This window comes from Paroedura picta, chromosome 1 (assembly GCF_049243985.1).
Source record: "Paroedura picta isolate Pp20150507F chromosome 1, Ppicta_v3.0, whole genome shotgun sequence".
Taxonomy (NCBI): Eukaryota; Metazoa; Chordata; class Lepidosauria; order Squamata; family Gekkonidae; genus Paroedura; species Paroedura picta.
Window position 1 is genome coordinate 110,924,412 of NC_135369.1, and position 27,030 is coordinate 110,951,441.

General features: G+C 42.1%; 1 protein-coding gene across 23 annotated transcripts in view; it reads left to right on the forward strand.

Moving 5' to 3' along the window:
• EPB41L2 (erythrocyte membrane protein band 4.1 like 2) overlaps positions 1-27,030 on the forward strand; it is a 114,663-nt gene that overhangs the window by 34,117 nt on the left and 53,516 nt on the right. For all 23 annotated transcript variants that reach the window (XM_077353050.1, XM_077352878.1, XM_077353000.1 and 20 more), the window contains exons 3-4: positions 1,884-2,087; positions 15,700-15,804. In XM_077353050.1, coding sequence (XP_077209165.1) covers positions 1,884-2,087; positions 15,700-15,804 — 309 coding nt within the window. The remainder of the gene's footprint in view (positions 1-1,883; positions 2,088-15,699; positions 15,805-27,030) is intronic.

The following is a 27,030-nucleotide window of genomic DNA, read 5'->3' on the forward strand; positions in this document are numbered from 1 at the left end:
CTAGCTTTGATTTCTTTTATAGAAAACATTAGACAACTTTTTGGAGGATACGCTTGTCCATGGGTTTGATGCAATCAGTATTTATGCTGAAGAAAAAGGAAGAGAAGGTTATCTTTTGACCAACTCAGAAGATTATGTTGGGGCTCATAGGGCATTTTTGTACAAAAGCCACGAGGGAAAATGGCTATAGTAAAGAGGAGAATTGGGTGGCTGGATCCAACCCACTGGCTATTAGGTACCACTTATTGCAGGCAATACTGACAAATACTTGGGTTTCTTTAAACAAATGAAGGATTGGCTTGTTAAATAGCTCATGTGGACTCTACTGACTATCAAGACAATTATTTAATTTTTAATTTAGTAAGCTTATTGTTTTGTATGGGTTAGCAAAAATTCTGGAAACGAAGATTTTAGCATTTGTGTGTGGGGATATTGAAAGATAGCAGTTAAGGAAGCCAGTTAACAGCTATTGTTAAATTCATGTTTTTTTACAAAAAAAACCCCTACCAGCATTAATTTGAGATGCTAAGTTGCTTTTTTAAACACCCTATCTTTACATTTGTAAACATGAAATTAGTGTAGCTTTATGTATTTTAATACATCATTATCTATGCACATAAAACATACCCTTGTTATTTCCTTTATTATTTATTTATTTGTTTGTTTGTTAATTTAGATTTTTACACCACCCTTCCCTATAGCTCTGGGCAGTTTACAGAAAACATTTAGGAACATTTACATGGAATAGTATCAGTATCAGTATAACAATATAACAACAATAACATACCAACTAGAACTAGAACAGTATTTCAACAACAATAATTTTGATACTCCCTTAGTAGGTTCGACCTCTCAGTCTGGGGGGGGGACGGGGACCTGTAGGTGTTAGGGGTCAGTCGGCCTCAAGCAAATGCCTGGTGGAAGAGCTCCTTTTTGCAGGCCCTGCAGAATTGTGGAAGTTCCAGCAGGGCCCTGATTTCTTTGGGGAGCTCATTCCACCAGGTGAGGGCCAGGACTGAAAAGGCTCTGGCCCTTATTGAGGTCTGACGTGCCTCTTTAGGGCCAGGGATCCACAACCAGTTGGGAGTGGCGGAGCGTAGAGCTCTTCTGGGGGTATAGGCAGTTAGGTGGTCTGTCACATACACTGGGCCCAGGCCGCGTATGGCCTTAAAGGTGATTACCAAAACCTTAAGCTTCATCTGGAATTCAACTGGGAGCCAGCCGAGTTCTTGGAGTACCGGCCAGATATGAGATCTCCATGATGTCTAGACTGGATGTCTCCAGTCTAGAAGTGACCATCGCATGGATCACTGTGGCTAGGTGCTCTGGTTCCAGGTACAGCGCTAGTAGTTTGGCTTGGCGGAGGTGGTAAAATGCCAGCCATGCTACCTTTGTGATCTGGGCTTCCGTTGTAAGGGAAGCATCCAGAATCACACCCGGATTCCTGGCACGCTTCCTCCCATGGTCCCTTCCTACTTAACCACAGGACCTCCATCTTTGCAGGGTCGAGCTTCCGACAACTCTGCTTGATCCACTTAAAAAGATATTTATTTTTGAAAAACAAGATTTTGGAATTTTTCCATAAAGGCTATTCTGAAGATAGTGTCATCAATTACTTTCCTCCCACCTTTGCATATGGTTGTCTCATCATCCACAGCCAACAATAAGCAGATTTGTACATCGCTATATGGAATGGCTTCTTCGGTTTCACTCTCGCTAAAAATGGTTTGATAGGCAATGATTATGCTGTTTCCTACTAGACTACTTAAATTTGAATTTAAAAGCAAAATAATCAGAATTAATACCAATGATCCCAATTAATCATGCTGTGAACACAGCCTTATTATTATATATTATTATAATCTACATACTGTCTTATACAGCCTGCAAAAGAAGACCGTAAAGATATTGTTTCTGAAGAAAAGGAAGATAAACAAGGGATTGAGGAAGGCAAAATGGAGACCAAAGAAGTGCAGACAGCTGAAGCTGTAATTGAGAGTGCTGTTCAGAAAACTCCTAAGAAGATCCGAACTGTCCAGTGTAAGGTGGTACTATTGGATGGCACAGAATACAGCTATGAACTTGAGGTAAGTGGGTGAGCCTGTCAGGATCCATTTTCTGAAAAGAAAACAATGAGTAATATATGTTTTTATTGGGATAGGATCTAGTTAATATATTTTTAATTCAATAATACAGCATTCATAATACTATGATTTATGATGATTCGTGAAGGATGTTATTTTTAAGTCATAGTCTTGTTATAAGATATTAAGCCATTTGAATGTACTCTGAACAGCAATATAACCATAAATATTGTCAGCAGAACTGTATCCTGCAAGTGTATCATCTAGTTTTTTAGCTTAATCCTGGGTAATTGCTTTCAAGGCTAGATGTTCCGCATCACATGGACAAATTGGAGATCACTCTCTTCTGAAGACAAAAAACTGAGCTTGCTGCCTCCTACATGCAAGGACATTGAATTAATAAGGATGGCACACTCTCAGACATTGATGACTGTTGTGATTCCCAGCCAGCTTTGGGGAATTTTGAGAGCCTCCATGATAGTTCTTTGGAAGTCCCTAAAACCATGTGAAATTATAGACTTGCTGAGCATACAAAAAGGGTTACTCCTTGACATTCTCCCCCAGTCTCTGGCAGAGCCTATGTCCATGGTTTACTATGCAGTAGTCATTGGTGGGATATTTGGCTTGAATCAAGCCATACCATAGAGTCCATCTGCAGGCTTATGAGGTGGTGGTGGCTGATAGAGCATGTAATGGTGCAGCTCTACCTGGGTGACACATGTGCCCTTGATCAGGTTCAATCTGACTTCAGGTTCAAGGTCAAAACTGGCTTTAACTGCTTTCAGTTATTAGATCTTTGTTAAAGTTACAGCATTTGCTGCCTTCCCTCCCAATCAATTCATTTTTTCTCCCACAAGTTCAAATCCAACAAAGAGGGCTATTAGTTTTCAGGCCATTATCCACCTAACTCGGATTCAAGCTATGTAACCTGTTTCCATTACAGAGTAGGGATCATGTGTATATTCCATTCTGCTCATGGTCCCAAAATAGAAGCCCTATTCTGGACCTTAAGTTTGTAAATTGTTTCATCTGCCTCACCTTACGGTTAATAGAAGCCCTGAGTTCTGGGGAGTCTTTCACTTCCTTGGATCTGAAGGAAGCATACTTGTTTGTTTCCATTTTCTCCTTTCACTGCAGGTACCTCCAGTTTTGCATGGAGGGTGCCCATTTTCAGTTTAGAGCTCTACCATTTGGGCTGACCACAACTCCTTGTGTCTTCATAAAGTTGATGGTCATTCCAGAGGTTCACCTGCATCAATGGGGAGTACAGCTACACCCTTCTTTGATGACATTCTGTTAAGGGCATCATCCAGGGAGGAGTCTGTAGCCCACATGTCTCAGATGATAGTGACTCTACAAATTCAGCCCAATAGTGAACTTATTAAAGAGTTCCCTGGTTTCAACACAGTATTTTAAGCACCTTGGGTGTCTTGATAGACACTCCAAGGAACCCCTTTGTAATGTTGGAGAAGAAGGTGAAGAAAACTAAACACATGATATTGGTGGACATCAAGAGCAAAAGCTTCATCAAACTCATGGGGTACTAGTAGCCAATACAGGAACCCTTCAGCGGGGTCAACTGCATCTAGGACCTCTGCATTTCTTTCCCAGACCTCACTCCTGGCTACTGTACTGAAAGGGCTACAGTGTCCTCTCAAGTATGTTTTTTTATTACTATTTCTACATGATTCAGTGGTCATCCATGATACAGACAATAATTTTACCTGGCATTAACTAAAGGCTATATTTATTTAAAGTTGCAGGTCTGAATATATAAGTTGATGCTATCTGAAAGGTAATTTACATATAAAAATAGCCATTCCTTTCTGTCGTAAATATCATCTTGTACCACTAGTCACACCCAAGCCTTATAGAATACCTGAAACAGGAAGGGAAAAGCCAGTCCTCAGCAAATATATTCATCCTACTACTTCCTTCCCTTTAAATTATATTAATGTAATTTATATTATGGACATTACCTAATCTTAGAATTGTTAAGACTGTTCTTAAAATGCAATATACTTAAAAATAGACTAGTTTATTATTATTCGGTGCATATATAATTTACCTAGGCAGAGAGATTTCAATTTATCAAATTATACATATTAATATTTCTTTAAAGAAAAGTAATGACTGGTATGAGCAGCTTTGAATGCCCAAAGGCAGAGAATACAATAGATAAAAAACCATAAATAGTATGTTTTTACTGACAGTAATGTTAAAATTTCTTTTTTATATAGTTATATAGTTATGACCCTCTTGTCACTGTTTTCTGTAATAAATAAGGTGTCTAAAATGTTATTGTCACTTTCAGTTGTTAAATAAAAACAAAACCTTGTCTCTTTCTACCATTTTCTTATGCTCAAACATCTTTGTGAATTTGGGGAAAAGAAAATGCCAAGAATAAGTGTGACTATTACATTCGAAAAATGGACAAAGGGAGGTTTCCTAGTCCCAAATTTAGAATTGTACTATGGGCTACCAATCTAGTATTGGATTATTGTGGTTGGGGCAACGTGGAAAATATATGACAGTTTCTGTGCTGGTTTCTGTCATTGTTCTCAAGACTATTATCTGTTTTAGGATCAGACTACATGTTTCTATTTTTAAAGAGTTGGACTTAACTTGTATTTATTGTTGCTAAATGACTTCTTTAAAGAGAAAGAAAGAGAGCCCAAATGAGTTGAGAATGGCACTGCAGGAGTGGGTGTGTGTGGGTTGAAGGGCTGCCAACCACTCTGAGAGGGAGTCATTTCTTTGATTTTGCTGCTTTGTATCCACAGATATTCCATGTGGAGTGGCAAAATTGGTTAAAATAACTTCTTCCCCCAGTGCAGTTTTTTAAAAATAAAAATAAAATCATAGAATTGGAAGGGTCATCTAGTCCAGCTCCCTGCTCAGTGCAAAAAATAGCTGGAGGGTATGTTGCTTGGACCCCTGCAGTGCTATTTCAAGCTTCCTTGGATCTTCCTTCCTTCCTTCCTTCCTCCCTCCCTCCCTCCCTCCCCACCCACCCACCCACCCACCCACCTGTTGTAGGAAACACTAGTTGAGTCCAGAGCATCAGGACCCGACTCTTAAAAAAAAAAAAAACAGTAACAGGTAGTATGTATACAATTATGAGCATGAGAAACAGGAAGTTATAATGCATTATTTTGACATCCTTCATTATTGTCACTATCATATATGTTAGTTCTAGAAAAAGGCATGAGAGAACACGATTGGAATGGTGCTTTAGAAAGTACCATTTTCAAAAAATTGACACAGCGAGGTATAATATAAAAACTGATATTACAACTAGAATATAAATCATACAAGTTTGTGAGCAGAATGAACAAATTTATGCTGAGTTGCTTTATTCTCAGTTTACTACTCAGAAAATGTTAAAAACATGTTGATACAGAGGTGGATCTTCTCTTTGAAAATCATGAGGATATACACTGCAATTTCTAGTAGATACAGGCTTTGTGAGTCGATAATGCTGCTATTATATATCTGTGGTGACATTGCCACAGGTCATAACAGTGGTGGAAATAGGTTGCACAAAAATATATTGTTTTGGAGGAGGCGGAGACATGGCACTTGGATAGCTCGAATACTTCAAGCACCTGTTCCACTGAGGGTCAATCGCTGCTGTGATTGACAAAATCGGGTTTTGGGTACGCTAACCCACCCACAATCTTCTCAGGAATTCCTTGTGAATGTCTGGGGCCTCTGTTCCGCAGGGAAATTAATATCCCACTGGTGTGCACAGGGTCCAGAAAGTGCCATCCGCCATTTTAAAATCTTTTTTTCTTCTTTCAACTCTGCAATCTACAAAGCTCTTATTTCAATCTACAAAGCTAATTGGATACTTCCCTGCAAGACTTTCGACTCATCACAACTCTGGAGTGAAAACATCTGGCAGACATCAGATCGAGCCTATAAACAGTGAGTGGGGTTTCCCCTGGCACCTTCTCTCCTGGAATAAACTCCCGGCATGGAAAGCTGTTTTCTTTAATTTAAGCAAGCTAGAGTGACTGGAAGATAAGCTAATCTACTTTGATCCTCTACTATGATTTAACTGAGGGGAGGACATCTGCTAGATTCCAAGACATCAATCAACGCACAGATTTTTCCGCTTCTTTTCCGCTTCTTCGTCTCTACTTTTCCCCCCGTTTCTGGCTCTGCCAGAAGGAGGAAGAAGGATTTAGATTAACTCAAACTAATAAGTAACAGCTATTATTGCATTTGTTTTGGTTTTCAGAGATAAGAGATAAGAGCCGTGGGTGGAAAGATCTCGCGAGAACTCTGTTCCAGTACGAGACATTGCTTTAATATCAAAACAGACTGTTGCTTTCGTTAGGACTCTGTAGGACCTCTACTGGTTATTTGCAAAATTGCAAATATATTTCGGAGACAACATATGCAAAATTGCCTAAGACAGTGGTCCCCAACCTGTGGGCTGCGGCCTGGTGCCGGGCCGCGAAGGCCATGGCGCCGGGCCGCGGCTCCCTCTCCCCGCCCCCCCACAGTAAAAAACTTCCCAGGCCGCAACCTTGCGGCCCGGGAAGCTTCTTACTGAGGGAGGGCGGGGAGAGGGAATCAGGGCCGGGCCGCGCATCACGCAGGCGCGGCCCGTGCGGGCGTGGCCCGATGTGCGGGCACGGCCCGATGTGCGGCCCGATGTGCGGGCGCGGCCCGATGCCCTGCCGGTCCCCAGCCTCAGAAAGGTTGGGGACCACTGGCCTAAGACTAACAAAATTCTAAGCCTGGAATATGTCTATGCTAAAAAAATTTGCTCATCTATTAGAGATACAAACCCAAGACCTGAAAGAATTTACAGATGGCTTGCTTAAAAATATGCTCATGGAGTTTAAAGGCATTAAGGGAGAAGTCTCTAACAGGAATGATGAACTAATAATAGTGGCTGATGATAGCTCTAAACAAGATGGAAAATTACCAGCAGAAGAGAAATCTGAAACTATGGAGATGGAAAAGGGGATGTCGGAGCCTTGTAGCCCAGATAAGGACACCCTACCTAAGAAGATATACAGCCACTCCAAAGCAACAGTACACAAGAACCAATCAAAAGATATATGGATCTGCGGTGAAAGCAATCGATTGAAAGGAGCTTCTTGGAAAAAAATCTGTACTGATATTGGAGTCCAGGAGGTACAACTGTTTCAAGATTTACCGATGTATACTCCAAAGGAAAAACTACAACTGCATTTTCTCAGCCAAAGGCCAACTGGACAGAACATAAGTCAATGGGAGCAACAAGACGCAACAAGCCTCGATATAAGACTCCCTTAAGAAGCTTGGGGAACGGAAATGTGACACAGTGGTTGAAATTCTTTTCCTCTCTTCCCTCCTTTCCGTAGTTATATAGGCAATATAACTAGTTAAGAAGTTAATCTGGGGTCTAAGATCTTCTAAGTAAGCTGAATTTGTATTATTAAATTTAATTTCGTAGTGTCTACCAGCCCAAAATTAAAGCCTAACTAAAAGGAGACACTTAATGGAATGGGTTTATATTATCATGTAAGTGTGGGGTTTTAGATGTCCTACGTTAGCTGAATTTGAATTATCTAATATATCTCTGTAGTGACTTTCAGCCTAAACTTAAAGCATAATTAAAAGGAGGTACCTAACTGAGGAGGTGGAAATGTAACTAACGAAGAATTTATTCTACTAACTAATGAAGACTCCATTTTATCATTTTTGGTATTAATAATGTACACTTATATAACTTAATAACCTTAACAACCCATATATATATATTTGTTTCTTTTCTTTCCGTACAACTAAGTAGGCTTGTATTTTTTCCCTTTTTCTTTTCCCTAGTGGAAATGTGGAGGGCTTTAAGACCACGTTATGATTGTTAAAATTGTTAAAAACTATGTAAACAAATGTTGAAATGATGGTAACAAAGTAGACCTCTTTTTAAATGTGGTGCAAACGTGAAAAAGTCTATAAGCTTTGGGTAAAAGTCCATAATATTGTAGCCAGTCTTATAATCTTAAATGAAGAAAAGAGGGTTTTCAAGAACAATGGGGCCCTTATCTGACTTACCTAAGAAAATAAGTTAAAAGGGGATTGAAACGGGGTATCAAGTGTATTAAACGAAGAGTATAATCTTTTTTTTTCTGCAGCAATAATGTAGACTACTTGCATTGTATTATCTTTAAATATTATAAAAGGGGATTGAAACGGGGAACTAAATGTATTAAATGAAGAGCGTAACCTTTTTTCTTTTTTTTGTACTAACAATGTAGATTGCCTGTATTTCACTATCTTTAATCCTGGAAAATAAAATAAAAATTTTATTTAAAATATATATATATATTGTTTTGCCTTAGCTTCCTGAATTTTTTTACTTTAAATTATGGGTTAATTTATTAAGGCAATATCAAGATATTGTTATTAACACAAAAATAGCTGTCTGTTTTTTAACAGATACTGGAAAAAGTGGACTGTCCTGCAGAAATAGGAGTGGATGGGAAATGCAGGAAGGGACAGGTGTTTTAATTAGACTTACTCCTATACAGAAAGGGTATAACACTTCACAGCTGGATTTGTATTGGAAAGTATATCGGAAAATACTTTTTATGTTTATTCGTAACAATAGTTTATATACATATGAGATTTAATTTTCCCCCTCTATATTTTTTAATTTACAAAGTATATTTTATACACAGTTTCAAAGTGGACAATCCCAGGAAGAGTGTGTATATGATATTAGAATGTCTGAATAAATCAAAGAAGGTAAAATCACCCTGATCTCTGGTACAAATACTGGGTAGGCATGTTCAGAACTTCTTACCACTTGGTTAGGCCTTGGGCATTCCTGCTTCTGGCAGTATTAACAAGTCTTGATTTGAGAACTGGACTGCTTTCTCTGCCAAGCTAACAGCCGCTAATGTCCTATACCTATCTCCTGCCCATGGCTTTTTATTTCATGCAGGCAGTGGTCCTTGTGGCTGTACTTCCATCAATCTTGAGTAAAGGTACTTAATGGCCATGTTAAGGGAACTAATGATTTTTTAGAGCTGTAAAACCTAAGAGCCATTTGGTAGAGTAAATAATCATAGAAAATGTTTTGTGAGATATTGTGGAACTAAACTGAATCCTGATAAAACTATGCACTCTACTTATTCATTTAAGATGTCTGTGTACGTATTCGGGATAATGTAATTGTCATGGTGTAGAAAATGAGAAAAGCTTTGGCTTACTTTAAGGGCTTTAATTGTTTGGTGAGGATGTATTCACTAAAGAATATCATGTGACCTAAAGTGCTATCTCAATACTAGTGCTGTAAATGAGTATTGCACTGAAGCCATTTTTCTGCACAGAGGCACAGTTCTAATTAAATGTTTATAACAAAAGGCATTTTCAAAGATGACAGCACAACCATATTTTATGCACGTCTGAACAGCTGAAGTGTATTGGAGGTGAAATGAGAGTTTAATGATTTCATGCCATTTGTGAATATGAGAGCACATACTACCCTAGAAATAATTAAACATTCAAATATCATGGGAGGTGAGGTTTTTAGTCTGATCCCAGGGAGACAGAACTTGAGCCTCTGTCTTTTTTTGGAGGTATCTGACCCCATTGTTTTGAAAGCTGTGTTACAAACCAAGTAACAATTGAAATGTTCCCCATTACTGAAGATCCATGCCAGGCTCAACTGTTATATAATTGTCTGTCAAGGAGATTTCAGTGCTTGGGAACTGCACTAGGACGTGAGAATTGGCAGCTTCACAGAGAAACAGCTGGATGGCAACTGGTCACTGCTGCTACTGATCTTGTTTCAGTCCTTATTGCATTTGGGTGCTTCAGTTTTTATTGTATTTGGGTCCAGTGGGCACTCAGATTTTGATCTCCCCTCATATATTTCTGTATTCACAACACCCTGTTCACAAGGTTTAGCAAGACTCAGGAGGAACTCAGGATTAGTACTCAGCTGGTTGTTATTCTGTTTTTTGCTGTGTTCCAGTCTCTCCCATCCCCTCCTCCTTAAATGAGTTGTTCTTAACCCTTTTGGAAAAGCAGGAGTATTGGTTATTAGTATAAATTGTACTTGTTTTCTGGCTGCTAGTTAAACACATACTGTTGTTTCTGCTTCAACTGATAAAAAGGATCTCATTCAAACTGTAAATACTTGGATATAAATCGAGCAGTTCAGCCTTGCATGAATGTACTTTGATTCTTTTGAAGGAATAAACAATGTGCTTATTGTGTTGAGTAGTAGCATTGCATACCTTTCCCCCAATTCTTGTCCTTTGTATTTTTACAGTGTTACTCACAAATACTGTATACTGTATAGTACATAACTCACAGAGCTTAGCAGACTTGTTCAGTTATGAGCTTGCTGTCAATGTCTGCTAGACACAATAACTTTAGTGTCGCAAGAGCCTACACATAGGCAGTTTAAGCGGTTTCTGTGGAATTGCAGTGGCGTCTTCAGAAATCTGCATGATGAACAATTTCAAAAATTCTTTTCAGCTACCAGGTTTTTAAAATGTCATGTTTTGGCTGGTTTACTAAATGCCATGAAGAGCTGAATAGGGATGTAGGATTTGCCTGGCTGTATAGAGTAACATGCTACTTGTGTTTAACTGTCAATAATGGACCGTATTGCAGTGTTTGAAAGCATTATAAAAAACTGGAAAGGCTGCTCTCCCTTTTCTTGGTTGTATATTGAGAGCAAGCTGTTTGTTACTTTTATGTTTTGTATGGTTTTTTATTTTTATTTTTTGGAACAGCAAATACTGTGCTAAATATCTGGGACACTGAAAGTGGAATATTTATCTGCTTTTCATTACTATCAGTGAAATTACATGGAAATAACAAATCTGTTATGCAGATGAAAGAATAAAGTGATTAAAATAATTGTAGCAACCTGCCTACTTCATAATTCGTATTTGTTGTTGTTAGGTGCGAAGTCATGTCCGACCCATCGCAACCCCATGGACAATGATCCTCCAGGCCTTCCTGTCCTCCACCATTCCCCGGAGTCCATCTAAGTTTGCACCTACTGCTTCAGTGACTCCATCCAGCCACCTCATTCTCTGTCATCCCCTTCTTCTTTTGCCCTCGATCACTCCCAGCATTAGGCTCTTCTTCCTTCTCATGAGGTGGCCAAAGTATTTGAGTTTCATCTTCAGGATCTGGCCTTCTAAGGAGCTGATCTCCTCTAGGACTGACCGGTTTGTTTGCCTTGCAGTCCAAGGCAGTGGTCCCCAACCTTTCTGTGGTTGGGGACCGGCAAGGCATCGGGCCGTGCCCACGCATCGGGCCGCGCCCACGCATCGGGCCGCACTCGCGTGCCGCGCCCGTGGATCGAGCCGCGGCCCGCACAGGCGCGGCCCAGCCCTAATTCCCTCTCCCCGCTCTCCCGCAGTAAGAAGCTTCCCGGGCAGCAAGCTTGCGGCCTGGGAAGTTTTTTACTGCGGGGGCGGGGAGAGGGAGCCGCGGCCCGGTGCCATGGCCTTCGCGGCCCGGCACCGGGCCGCAGCCCACAGGTTGGGGACCACTGGTCCAAGGGACTCGCAAGAGTCTTCTCTAGCACCAGAGTTCAAAAGCCTCAATTCTTTGACACTCGGCCTTCCTTATGGTCCAACTTTCAGAGCCATACATTGCAACTGGGAATACCATAGCCTTGACTAAACGCACTTTTGTTGGCAGGGTGATGTCTCTGCTTTTTAGGATGCTGTCTAGATTTGCCATAGCTTTCCTCCCCAGGGGCAAGCGTCTTTTAATTTCTTTGCTACAGTCCCCATCTGCATTCGTATTACCACAACGCTATGCTAAAAAAAGTGCTGTACCTGGAGATTGCTATATATGTAGTTTCTGGAAGCATAAAAAGAAGCAAGTTGAATGGTTTAAGTGAAAAACAAATATTCCCAATAGGTTGCTTTCATCTGTATTATTATTGTTATAAAACAGATAATCTGAAGCTGTTAATAGCTGTTGTACACTGCCCTGAAACAACAGGACTGTGACAACTGGGTAGTCCTATAAATAGCTTTGCTGTATAATATAAAAAGCTAAGGCCTAGGTTGGCGCAGAGTGGGCGGGGTAAATCCTATCTTTGGACCAATTGGAAGGTGCCCACCTCCCTGGACTTTGGACCAATAGGGAGGCAACACAGCCCACCCACCACAGCCCGGCCAGGGGCAATCTGGCAAGTTCACAGCCAGTTTGCCCCTGGCTGCTGACAGAGACACAGTACGTGGGCTGGGGGTGGTGGTGGCATGAGGGCTTCCCGGCCCAACGAATGGTGTTGTTGAGGGTTTTTTTGCCTCCTGTTTCATCTGCAAAACAACCCTGTGCAGTATGCCCCAAACTGCACACCAGTCCTCCTTCCCTCCTACAAACAAGCCCTGATTACCTGCTTTTCCTCCTGCTGCGAGGCACACCGAGAGAAGCAGAGAGAGGGAGACACAGAGAGATCTGCACCTCCCAGTGTCCCCCGGGTCCTCGTGCCCATTGCATTCCTGCCTGCAATGGGCTTTCTTGCTAGTTATAAATAAAAATACAAATATCACTTAATAGATTATGGGATTCAAGAGTATTATAAAAAGGTAAATGTAAAGGTATCCCCTGTGCAAGCACCAGGTCATGTCTGACCCTTGGGGTGACGCCCTCTGGCGTTTTCATGGCAGACTCAACACGGGGTGGTTTGCCAGTGCCTTCCCCAGTCATTACCGTTTACCCCCCAGCAAGCTGGGTACTCATTTTACCGGCCTCGGAAGGATGGAAGGCTGAGTCAACCTTGAGCCGGCTGCTGGTATTGAACTCCCAGCCTCATGGGCAAAGCTTTCAGACGGCTGCCTTACCACTCTGCGCCACAAGAGACTCTTTTAAGAGTATTATATGTGTTGTTAAATATCCAAGCAATTCTGTTTTTTCCTTTCCAGTGACACTATTACACTATTACATACATTTCCAATGACACTATTACAGAAGAGATGCCACCCTCTTCTGAACATTATTCTCTCCACCAGGCTGAACTAAGATCAGAATTGTGACCACCGCCGCTATATGTTATATGTAACTTTTAATTGGGTTTCTTATGGGGATTTTATTGTGTTTTAACTATTTATGTTGTAAACCGCCCTGAGACCTATTGGGAGAAGGGCTGTCTAAAAATTAAATAATAATAATAATAATAATCTCTCCTATTAGAAATCTGTCTGCCCTCAGCCTGAGATGGTTGGCAGGCTTGGCAGCCATTTTAGCACTTGGTTTTGCTCTCCCTGCCGGATATGGTGGAAGCAAAATGGGCAGTTTAAATGGCTCAGAGCCATTTAAAATGAATAGTTGAAGGGTGGACTGCCGTGCTCTGCTGTTAGATTTAAATGGCCCAAACCAAATCAGACAAAAGGTTTGGGAAATGTTTAGGGAGGGGCTCTTTTGAACCTGGGGTAGGGACATGAACCAGCCAGATTTGTGACAAATGTTTGGTTATGAACTGGTTCATGCCCATCCCTAGCTGCTGCTTTGGAAGTATTGGAATTGCCAGAGAAGGAGTGTGCTGCCTCCAACCAGCAATCACAGGACGCTGTGCTTTGTCCCTACCTTCTTCCTGGCAGGAGAAATCATACATCATTCAAGAATGCTCCCCATATTGCTGAATAGAAGTAACAGTCATAGGCAATTCAGTATTCCTCATGATTAACCTTAAGATACTCTTTTAACTCATGCTGCATCACTGACAACTGTCAGTGTAACTTAACATGCCATCCATTCGTGATAGAAGAAAATGAATGACCTAAAATAAGGCCATTTGAGCCACCTTTTATGAAAAAATGAAAAAGCAGCATTAGTTGCTGTTAAATGATATCAAGCAATTCTTAGTTAACTTTCACCACTTTATGGTCAAAGCCCTTGCCAACTACTTCTCATAGGTCGTTCCTAGGAATGGTCCTAGGAATGGTCGTTCCTAGGAATGGCCGCGGCAGGTGGTTTGGTGCTGTGGAAGCCTGCTCCTCCCTGGGGCCAGCGCCACCCCCTAGGGGTCGTTGGCTCCTATCAGTTTCTGCTGCTGTCTCGGGCCACCTCCTTCATGCAGCAAGCACCCCTCCTTGTTTAGTGTGCTGCCCTGGCTGGGCACACACAGGGTTAGTCCAGAGGAATGCATGCTTTCCGAGTTACCCAAGTTTAGAGTGCATACCAGAGAGTAGTCAAAAGTCCAGTTGGGGTCTTATCCGAAGCCTTGCCAGCCACTGTTCAAAGGAATACCGAAGGGAGCGTCCTTAAGCACACCAAGGTCGAAAGCCAGATTCGTAATCAGTCGTCGTACCAAGGTTTGTCAAGCCAGGAATCAGACAGGCAGAGCTTTGCTGAGGTGTAGGTAAACCGGAACTGGGTCAAGGTAACGGGTGGGCTTGTGCAAAAGTTGCACTCACACTGAGAAGCACTGTTGCTGTGCTTAAATGCAGGCTGAGCCGTCAGGCCAAGTGGTTGCACCTGTACTCGTCTGTCTGGGTCCCATCTAGCTTCCTCCCTTGCTCTCAGCTGAGTACTTTGATTGTGTGCTGCCAATGCCGTTTGTCTGCACTCCCTCCTGTGCTCTGGAAAGGAGTCTGGACTGTGAAGGGGTGTTGCTGCAGGCTGAGGTGCTGCTGGTGCAGAGGGCATGAAGACTGCCCGGCTGGGACCTGGTTGTGTGTCCCTATCAGGGCTTGCCTCTGTAACCGGCATCCTGCTGCTTTGCCCCAGCTCCTCATCTTCCTCCTCCGAGGTATCTGGAAGAACAGGCTCTGGCATTGGTGCAGTGGCACCCTCTGGTAACGGGGCCATGTCATTTAGGCTGCAGCCGGGTCATCCTGGTGGCCACGGCTGCCAGCTCCTCGTGGCCGTGGTTGCTGACTCCTCGGGGCTGCCGATGCCACCTCCTTGCAGCCACCTCCACGTCTTTGGGGCTGCTGCTGTGTCCTCAGGGCTTCTGCATCCTCTGGGCCGGTGGCGCATTTTGCCACTACCAGCCAGGTGAAGCAGCAGCCTGAACAGGTCTCAGCAGCTGGCAGAGAGTGTGTTGGAGTGAGGCGGTGTGCGCCTTGTAGGCAGGTTTTGGGGCAGGGGCTGCGAGGGTCGGCCCACCATGCCGAAAACAGAGTCTGGACAACGGATTTGTCCTGGACACTGTTCTGGACAGCGGATTGCCCCTACTGCTATTTTCAAGTTATATAGAGGCACTATGGTTACAGATTGCTGCTTACTGAAAATGTAACTGGTCACTGATTGTTGATTTTATTGGCATATAACCCGTCTGTGCTTCAATATGAATACAAACATCACAATTATGTGCAACATTATTATTATTGAGTAATTTTGTCCTATTTAGAAGTATTCTTGAATTCACTGTATCCGTGTACGTAAGAGAGTATAAAAATTATTTTTCTGTCAAAACTTCCCTGTATGCTAGTGGCAGATGATCACATACTTGGTCTCCTCGAATACTGAAAAAGGAAAATATGCTAAATAATTTTATTAGGTGTGAGCATGTGTAAAAGATGAGATTTTCTAATTAAGTGTGACAAATTTTATTGCTGGTTTAATAGAAAAACTTCAGTAAACTACTCTGTGATTGATTTTTATTTTTGTGCATGGGTTTAATTTCTAGAAAAAAGCTAAAGGCCAAGTGCTTTTTGACAAAGTGTGCGAGCAACTCAATTTACTGGAAAAGGACTATTTTGGTTTGTTATTTCGAGACTACTCTGATCAGAAGGTAAGTATTACATTTCTATGTGATTTTCCATTTAAATTTATTTGTAATTTTTGCTCTGAAATGGATGGCACATGTGTATTCCGTTTTATATACAGTTTTGATTCTAGTTTAGCTTAACCTCTTGTACATGGCCTATTTGGAGGATAATCTTGAATGTCAGTCATACTTTGAAATGAGCAAGGGACTAAGGAGCAACAATATTGGATTCTCCCAGTAATCATTTTGGCTACAAAGCCCAGGCAAAGAACTCCTGGGCCAGTTGTTTTTCATGTTACAGAAGCTTTAGCAAACTGTAGCTGTTAGGTTCTGTTTGCCAGTGTCTTAATTCATACATTTGAATACTAAAATTAAAGGATAATGCAAATGGGAAATATTTGTTTCTCATCTACAATAAATAGATTATTCAAATACTTCAAATATTGTTCTGAAAACTGCTGATCTAATGTCTTAACTGATTTTGCCTATCCTTAGTCCTTTCATTTCTTGCATTGGCTACCCTGTACTGGAGAATAATTACATGATCTAGACCTACGGGCCATGAGTAGACAAACAGGATCAGAAAGAGATTAGGAGGCAAGAGTTTCTGCACTGAGAACAGTGAAGGCAAAGATGAAGTATTTTACTGACAAACACCGTATGTTATGTAGAATATTCCCAAAGTCTGTTGAAGGCCTCTGACATTATTCCACCATGGAGTTTAAGGTTAGGCGTCACTAGACAAGGACAAATACAAATTTAAATTAGACTAGATAAGCAAAATTATTTTGAGAGTATCTACACAAAAGTGTCTTGCCTGTTTCTCAGGAAGTCTTTTTGTACTTCAAAGGAAAATGTGACCATTTCAGTATTGTAACTTGTCGGCTGTGATGTTTAACACAATCACAGATTATTTTACTTATTACATTTATATACTGCCCTCCCCAGAGGCTCAGGGAGGTTCACATGAGATACAGAAAAAGGAACTAATTAATCATGAAGCAGTGGAACAATAAATAGTGAACATTAAAAACAATAAATTTGTAACTGGAACATGAATTGTCAGTACAGGCATTAGTTGCATGGGTGGGAGGCACGGGGGCCCAGATGTTGGAACAAATGGACCTCAACTGAATGCCTGGCAGAAGGGCTCCCATTTGCAGGCCCTGTGGAATTGTTCTAAATCGGTTAGGGGAGCTCATTCCACCAAGTGGGGGCCAGCACAGAGAAAGCTCTGGCTTGGTTGAGGTCAAGTGAGTTTCCTTGGGGCCAGGGATCGCCAGGCAGTTGGAGGTGGTAGAGCATAAAGCTCTTTGAGGGGTGTGGGCAGAGAGATGATCCCTCAGGTACAATGGTCTGGAATTCAACTGGAAGCCAGCACAGTTATTGGAGAATGTAGGCCAAATGTAGGACCTCTGAGGTGTTGCTGTGAGGATCTTGTCCACTGCATTCTGGACCAGCTGTAGTTTCCAGATCAAGGTTAAGGGCAGGCCTGCGTAAAGTGAATTACAGAAGTCTAGTCTAGAGGTGACCGTCATGTGGATCACTGTGGCTAGGTTTTCTGGGGCCAAGTAGGGCGCTAGTAGTTTGGCTTGGTGAAAGTGGTAGAATGCCAGCCGATCTACTTTCATGTCCTGAGCCTCCATTGAGAGGGAGGTGAAGCGTGCCACTGATAGATGTACTCCATCCAGGTTGGGGAGGCGCACTTCCTCACTTGGACCCTTCTTGCCCAGTCACAGGACCTCCAACTTTGATGGGTTGAGCTTCAAACAACTTTGCTTGAGTTACCTTGTCACTGCTTCCAAGCAGCTAGGTAAGGCTTCTGGGGGAGAATCAGGGCGGTCTTCCATCAGGAGGAGGAGCTGGGTGTCATCAGCATATTATCCATTATAAATTGTGAGATGAGATTTTGCAAGCTGATGCTTATATATTTAAAATACTGTTTCATGTGATGTCCAGATGGGCCTGAATAGAACATGCCATGTGTGCGTTAGGCTGCTGGGTTTCTGTTCAGGTTTTACCTCTGCCTTCTCATTCTGCCTTAGCTATATCTAGAAAATACCTACTCCCCCCCCCCGCCCACACACACACACACACACACAACTTTACAGTCGACCAGTGCAAAATCCCATTTCTCTTTTAAACAAAAAACAATTTGAGTTTGTTAACCCACCTTGAATCCTGGAAGAAAGACGGGTATATAACTATTCTGAATAAATAAACATGTTTGTTTTGGGGTGGGTGGAAATGTTGAAACTGAAGTTTGGTGGTAGAGTGCTGTTTGTTTAAATAGATAGGATAAACATAGACCCCAGTTACCCCCGGATCAGTCCTCAATTATAGCCTCCGAGAACCAGCAGTGGGATTTGGGAATATCAGGAAATTCCAATATTTTTTGGGTTCAGTATACCCAAATTCAAAAAAATACAGTGGGTTTCTCTTTTTGCACACTTCTAATTGTACATTTAAAGCCTAGAAATTTTAAATCTTTCTGTCCATATGAGATTTTATGAACTATTTTAAATTTATCCCCTTTCGATTTATTTTCCTGCTTCCTCATGATAGTGCTTATACTGATTTTGTAATTTGATGTTGATGAGCAGATTTTTACTATCATTGTTACTATTATTCCTCCTCCCCAATATTAAAAAAAACTTAATATAGTTATTTTTCTCATCTTGGAAGCAGCATGCTATGATTAATTTTTCCTCTTGTCGCCATTGCCTCCTCAGATTAAAATGCCACAAAACTGACCTATAGCCCAGTAACTGCTGAATGATGTGTTTTTTTATTCTTGTACAACTCATCACAGCCACCCATTTATGAGCCAGCTGTTATGCTCCTCTGCAGCTGCAGGGTGTAGAAACTGAATGCTATGTTTTCTTTGACTCTGTGATTAAGCACTGGGGATCCTGTGACGTAGAGAGTGAACTGACCATTCCATATAAAAGACCAGGATGGTGGGCTTTGGATTAAGTTTACATTTATTTATTTACTAGTTTTGTATGCATCATTTTATCATAAGTAAAAGAAGTATGTTTTTGAATTGTTGGTGTTAGCAGTGATAATGATGTTAATTATTAATATTTACATTTTTTAAAACGAGATTATAATTGTACTTACAATAATCTAGCTGCATCATTAAAGAATTATTTAATTTCTAATTGAGTCAAAGAGTGCTTTCTGCATTCTGACAATGAAACTTTGATATTGTATGAGGAAAAAATTTCTAATACTCTGTGAATGTGGTACCTAGTCTGCAAAGCTTGAGTGCCAGGGTATTCCAACAGAATTCTACAAACAAGAGTGGCAGTGAAGAACTGACAGTTGACTGGAAAAGAAGATTAAGAGAATGAGTGGATCAAGAAGGATCCCCATTGAAGCTTGAGAAAAATAGATCCTAGTAATGAGGGTTGTGTGTGATCCCTGTTGTTACCTAAAATAGACTGCCCCCTGAATTTAGATTGGGAGAATTAGCAAATTCTTTGTTGTTGTTAGGTGTCCGACCCATCGCGAGCCCATGGACAATGATCCTCCAGGCCTTCCTGTTCTCTACCATTCCCTGGAGTCCATTTAAGTTCACACCCACTGCTTCAGTGACTCCATCCAGCCACCTCATTCTTTGTTGTCCCCTTCTTCTTTTGCCCTAAATTGCTCCCAGCATTAGGCTCTTCTCCAGGGAGTCCTTCCTTCTCATGAGGTGGCCAAAGTATTTGAGTTTCATCTTCAGGATCTGGCCTTCTAAGGAGCAGTCAGGGCTGATCTCTTCTAGGACTGACCGGTTTGTTCGCCTTGCAGTCCAAGGGACTCGCAAGAGTCTTCTCCAGCATCAAAGTTCAAAAGCCTCAATTCTTTGATGCTCGGCCTCTTTATAGTCCAACTTTCACAGCCATACATTGCAACTGGGAATACCATAGCCTTGACTAAACGCACTTTTGTTAGCAGGGTGATGTCTCTGCTTTTTAGGATGCTGTCTAGATTTGCCATAGCTTTCCTCCCCAGGAGCAAACGTCTTTTAATGTCCCCATCTGCAGTGATCTTGGAGCCCAGGAAAATAAAATCTGTCACTATCTCCATTTCTTCCCCATCTATTTGCCAGGAATTGAGAGGGCCGGATGCCATGATCTTTGTTTTCTTGATGTTCAGTTTCAAGCCAACTTTTGCACTCTCCTGCTTTACCCGCATCAACAGGCTCTTTAGTTCCTCTTCGCTTTCTGCCATTAGAGTGGTATTATCTGCATATCTGAGGTTGTTGATATTTATCCCTGCAATCTTGATCCCAATTTGTGACTCCTCTAGTCCCGCCTTTCACATGATGTGCTCCACATACAAGTTAAATAAGCAAGGCAACACTATACAGCCTTGCCGAACTCCTTTCTCAATTTTGAACCAATCAGTGATTCCATGCCCGGTTCTCACTGTTGCTTCTTGACCTGCATATAGGTTTCTCAAGAGACAGATAAGATGCTCTGGTATTCCCAGAGATACAATGAAAGGGGTAATAATGGGAAACTCCACTTAATGTATACCAGGGTCCATCCATTTCGGAACTCTCTCACAGAACCCAAATCTTTAAACCCTCCCCCCCCCCCTCCAGAGGAGCGGGAGGAATAAAGGAGTAAGGGCAAGTGGGGATGAGTTAGGGCGGGCCCTGTCTGGGATAAAAACTTGGAGGGCCCAATCAGGAGCCGCAAAGTGGCTCCTGATTGTGCCCTCCGAGTGTCACTCGAGGGCCAAGCAGCCAATGGGGAGCCGCGCAAAGCGCGGCTCCCCATTGGCTGGTTGGCCCCGCCTCGCCTGGGCCAGCTGGAGAGTCGCTGCTCAGAGGAAGAAGCCTTCCCTAGCGGTAAGTCCTCCAGCCGGCTTCCCCTCGCTCAGGGAGCCTTCTGCCGGGCCCTGGGGCAGGCTCGCCTGCCCTTGGGCCTGGCAGAAGGCCACAAAGCCCACTCCCACCGTCCCGAGCCTTCTGCCAGGCCCTGCACCCGGCAGTAGGCCGCAAAGCCTGCCGCCGCCGTCCCGATCCTTCTGCCGGGCCCTGGGGCAGCCGAGCCTGCCCCTGGGCCCAGCAGAAGGTCCCAAGGCCACCTACCTTACTCTGTTCCACCCTTCCTCCCAGCATTCCCTTTATCCTTCCCTTCCTCCCAGCATTCCCTTTGTCCTTCCCTTTCTTCCTTCCTCCCTCTCTTCCATCTGCCTCTTTCTGGCTACCTGTTTCTCTCCCTCTTCTTCTGTCTCTATCTTCCTCCCTTTCTTTCTGTCTTTCTGTCTCTCTCCTTTTCCTCCTTCCTTCGCCCCATCCCTCCACCCACCCACCATGCTAGGGCCCGCTGTATTTTGGCTACAGCGAGCTTAAAATCTAGTTGTAAATAAAGTGATTATTATTGAAAACCCAAAATCAGAATTAAAACACTCACACAATTTAAGTTAAACACACTCAAACAAAGCTGAGAAGGTGTGATATAATTTGGGGGCAAAAGAAAAATTATAGCTATCTTCCAACGAGTAGAAGTTCAGTAGAAGAAACAGTGAAAGTAACCATCACTGTTTGTGTTCATTTGTGTATCCAGAAGAAACACACACACACCAAGAAGTTCCAGCCTTAAATACCCAGATTTGTTTCTGTTTCACTAGCCCTACTGCTGCAGTGGACGTGTGAGCCTAGCGTCACTTTTTGGGAGATTTTTACCTTATTAGTATGGAAGATAGAAGATGGAAAAGCCTTAAAAAAGAAAAAAAGACACCATTGAGGTTTCAGGCATTGGAGACTGGCCAAGAATAGATACATCTATAGCAGCACAACCACTTTCAGTCCTGGCAGACCCAAGGCTTTGGGTCACTCCACAGCTAGCCTACTGCCTAACTGCACAGGAAAAGATTGGATTCTAGCCTTGCCCCACTGTCTCTTACCTCAGTACTATGGTAGATAGATTAAGGAAGGACCTCATTGCCAGTCTTAGAAAGAAAAGGGAGACCATTGAGACAGACCTTTCCTGCCTGAAGCTTCCAGCATCAGAGATTGGCTACTGTGGGTGCTGGTAAAATCAAGGCTTTGGGTCATTCCATAGACTGCTCTCCAACTTTGCTGCTAAATTAATCAGAGCTCTACCAGGTCCAAACAGTTATGAAATCACAACAGAGGGCTTATCCCATACAGACCTCAGAGCTTCCAGTCCTATATGGAGCAAGAAGAATGGAACTAAAGATGAGACCCTGTGTTTGTTCAGCCTTCCTCTGCAAATTGGAAGACACAGGTCTTTAGTCCAGTCTGAACCTCCCCCAACTCCATGCAAATGCAACTGAGAATCATGTTGGACGTGGCCATGTGGTGGCTGTAGGTGATCTCTCCAATGAGGACACTAGCAACTGGGGACTTCAGGAGCATTTGAGAGCTAGTCAAAAGAGAAGATTCCATTCTCCCTCCAAATCCATTATGCAGTCTCTTCAGGCATATGGCTACCTGATCACTGCTTTTAAAACAAAACAAAACAATTCATCTCTCACTCTCCAGGGATATAGTCCAGTTAGGGGCCAGGATTCAGATAAGGATGCCAAATTTTCTGCCTGCCAAGAATCAGGTAAAATTGATGGAGGCAGTGAAAGAAATTCAGCAGAGATCAGTAGACTTCATGCACTTGTCAGCAGTATTGGCTGATGATCTTGGCCATAAATCTGATTCCTCGGGCCTGTTTCCATGCCAAGTCTTTACAATGAACTCTTTTTCCTTATCAGAACACACACATACAGGAGAACAAATAAGTCAAGTTAATCCCTCCCTCCCAAAAAAGAGAGAGAAGAAGTCATTAAGATAGTGGACTTTGTAGCCCAATCTGACAAGGGAGTCAATTTTCTCCAGCCTCTTTACCTGATAGTAATTATGACTACCAGAAGAAGGGATTGGTGAGCACAATGCAAGAACTATGTCCAAGGTAGAAGGAGCCCATTGGAAGAAATGAACTGGCTGGAATTAAAAACAGTCAATTTAGCACTGATTGCCTTGCAGAACCTATTGAGGAGCAAGTATGTGCTAGTGCGTACAGTCAGTATTGCAGCCAAGGTGCACTTAAGTCTTTAAGAAGACACCAGACTGAAGGTACCCTTCCAGGAGTCCAAAATCCTGTTTGATTGAATAGAAAAAAAATTGGTCGGTCTGGTTGACTGGTAAGGTCTAACAAATCTCTAAGTCAACCGGCTAGGCAGGAAGGATTTAGATCTGGGACAATGGAGTCTAAACAAAAAGATCTTCTGGCAAAATTTTATTCTGGGATCCTTTTACAACATTGAAGAATAATCAAGTTGCCAGGTTTCTGACAGTTTCTGCGATCCCAGGGCAGAGGGTGAGTTATGAAAAACTCGCTTCTGGCACAGCTAGTGAAGATGTCACTATGGAAATTGACAAACAGTTGGGCTGTCTTGTCACAAGAATCAATTCACCACCCAGATCCTATTTGACTCCAGCTGAAACGTAGAGATTGAACGTGTACATTTAGAAAGATTGGACCTTCCAAGTTAAGTAGTTGATATCATGGTGCAGTCCAGCATACCTGCTTCCACTTGTTCCTATAATCATATATATCTATCATTCAAAAGTGGGCCAGTACCAAAAAGCTGGATTCACTGAAATCTGTTTATAAAGACATCATTCCTTTTCAGGGTCTGAGACTGGATGCCTTAAAAGATAGGTTGCAGCACTGGCCTTTATGTTGGACTGCAAAAGATTACTAAATTCTTCTTAAAGCACAGCCATTTTTTCAAAGCAACCATGCGGTTGGCACCTCCCATTATACAAAGGTTTCCTACTGGGAACCTTTATAAAGTGTTATAAAGACTTAGCCTCATTTGAGCCTTTCCAGTTGTCAGAATCAAAAGTTTCCATCTTGGAAGACACCTTTTTTCTTGCAGAGATGACTTCTGCAAGAAGGATATTTGAATTAAGAGAATTATTGACTAAGAATGAATTGCGTGTATTTCACAAGAACTTGGTAGCACTCAGAATGGATCCTTCCTTTGTGCTTTAGGGGCATTAGATCTGCAGTAACATCAGCAGCCTTTTCCATTGGCCTCCAGTGGATGAAATCTGTAGAACTGCAATGTCATCCGCCTTTTATACCTGTGTGAGAGGCTATCGGTTGGATCAGTTAAAAACTGCAGAAGATTTATTTGGTTGAAGGGTGTGCAACATAGTTACTTGATCTTAGCCAAAAGGCCAAGAAGCAACTGCTCTTGAAAAGATCGATGGCCATCTGCCCAAGTTGAACAACCACTCAATCCCCCTATTAATGTATGCTGATGATACTGTAAGTCTGACCAGAACACCAACTGGCCTTGAAAGATATCTCCCGGCTTTTATCAACTACTGTCAACAAAATAGCCTCACCATCAATGCAGACAAATACAAAATCATGATATTCGCTAAATCCTGGTGAAAGCTTAACTGGAAATTTGGCAGCATAGAATTTGAACAGTTCAAATGCTTTAAATATCTCAACCTAACCTTCAGCCACCATTTGAAATGGACCCAGCACAAATCACAAGTCCTAAATCTAGCCAGATTTTATTCCCACCATGGACACCAACATATTCTTGCAGCAGCACAAATCTTTAATGTCAATCTGTCCTTCTCAGTAATAAATAACCTATATTGGAATGAGATTCCTTCTCCCCAAATAATGATGAAGAGTTGGTTCTTATATGCTTACATAAGCTCCATGGGATTTTTTACAGCTGGAGAAGATATTATGGACCTATGGAAACCACAGTCAGAATAGGCAAGTGACTTGGAAATTATTAAGCAGTCTTCCCTGGTAACCGAGACAGTACTAAATCTGTACACAAAATTTGATGAGATAAGCATAAAATTAGTTGATTTAAAGGAAGCCCAAAATATTCTTAAAAAGTAATTCTTAAAGGTGCAGAGGCACACGGGCAAGAGATTACCCTGAAACATGTGATAAGCATGCAGAACATTGTATCCAGCCCAAATCCTAAATCAAAAAGCAATCTAAAATTGAAATGTATGTGTCAGATATGGTCTACCTGTGGAAATGATAAAAACACCCATATGCTGCAACAAAATTAGCTGGCATTCCTTGTAGAAAAAAATGGAGTAAACCAAAATAAGTGGAATGGTAAAACAGCGGTAAAAAACTCTTAGGCAAATCCTTCAATGCTTCAGTGAACTTCAGTGGTAGTTATCGAAAGTTTTTATTGGCTGCTGAATAAGAACTTCTATAAAAGATTAGTAATTACTTTTCGGCAACACATTACTTTTCGGCAACACAGCCTTGCTTATGGGTTAAAGGAATTTTTTTTGCTAAAAATCAAATCTTTTTGTCAAGAGTATTTAAAGAGCTTGCCTTCCAATATGCAAAGTGAAAGCCAAGCAGCAGCCTAGGAGGACTAAGGCACTGGACTCTGATGTTTTGAAAAGGAAAAGAAAGTACAAACAAACTGGTATTGGGCACGCCACCAAGATTAGCAGAATTTAAGGTAAAAGAAATGCTCCTTATGAAGAAACCATCGAACATACTAACAAACCATCAAACTCTTAGGGAGGCTGAATTGGCATTGGAACATCAAACCAACAATAGATTTAGTGACAAGTTGCGTAAAATAATAACAAAGGAAAAAATTCTAAAGGGACAGTTATTAACCTAGTTGCTGAAGAACTACAAGATATGTAGATTTTAACTTAATGTCCAAATTCTTTTGAATTCATGCCATCCTTAGACTCATCTTTGGAAGGAAATGTGGAGAATCTTGTTCCTCCAATTGATTTAGCTCAAGACATGAGCTTTCAGTGTTGTGCAGGGCCTGCAAGACGGAGCTCTTCAGCCAGGTTTATGGTTGAGGCCAGGGTGGAGCGAAAATCAGTTGGGCCCTCCTTGCTAAGTAGCAGTTACACCCATCGAACATCTATGGCATATGGCTATGGTTCCCTCTCACCTCCCCTGTTGGGTATTGTATTAGGGGAAAGGGCAGACAAGTTACACCGCCATGTTTATTTCTTCTTTTTTTGTATCTTTGTCCTCTAATATTTTTAACAGGGTTTTATTGGGGTTATAGAGTTGATGGACTACCATTGTAACCCACCATGAGCCAGTTCCCGGGAATGCTGGGAAATAAAAATCCAAATAATAACAACAACAACATAGCCACCTCTCAGCATGTACCCATTGCTCCTGATTACCCAGTTAATGTGAACAAGGATCCATCAGAAATTAGACCTCAATGCACACTGCTATAAGAGGACATTGAATTGGATTCTGCTGCTGTGTATAGACTATTTTTAGAGAGGTACTTACAAACCTCAGTCAATCTAAAACACCTGGTTCAGGAAATGCAGGAAAGTGGAATTCAGGGCCTTGTTTCACAAGAAATAACTAATTTATAACTTCCTACTGTGGTATCTTGGCAACTTTCTTAGAAGAACTCCCCCTCCCCCACTCAGAATCCTTGACCACCTGTCACCAGGGTTTAAACTGCACGGAGCTTTTATTCCAACCCCTGGTCGATTCAGGACCCCTGCCCTCTACACAGAATGCGATTTCTGTTTTGATTTTGGGCAATTTTAATTTTCCCTCTGCACCAAGGAGGATTGATCCGGAGTCACCCTACCATTTCTTCGCCATATCCAGGAGTCCTTTTAATCCTCTATATTGGAATATTGCGGCTCAGAAAGCATGAGAAAGCACTCCCTCTGTGGTAGAGCAGTTCTGATTAGCCAGCTGACTCCGTGGTAGAGCAGTTCCGATTGGTCAGCTGACTCCGTGATACAGAAGCTCTGATTGGCCAAACCTGCGAAGCCAGCCAAGGCTGTTAGCTTCTCTTAAAGAGGAAGCCCTAATTTACTTTCTGTAGAAACTGCAGAAGCCCTTACTTCTGTGGATAGAGATTTGCCTCGTGTTTTTTTCTCTCTCCCTTCTCTGTTGTCTTCAAGCCCCCCCCCCCCATTCAAGAAAAGAAAGAAATAGGCTCTGTCTGGGCTTGGCTCCCCCATTCCCTTCTGAGTTTTCCCAATCAAGTGCAGAACACTTTTCTGTTTCAATGCGGGGGGGGGGGGGGAGAGGAAGACCTGAGTTCAAATCGATCTGAATTCAGCAGGATCCACACCGAAAAAAACAAAGTAAGTGCAGAATCAGCCCTGGATAATTCATGCAACCAAAGTCTAGGATATTTCAACACAACCTTGAATTAAATTTCTTGGAATATTGCAGGCTGGAATTATAAAAATGGTAACTCAGAATTTTACCA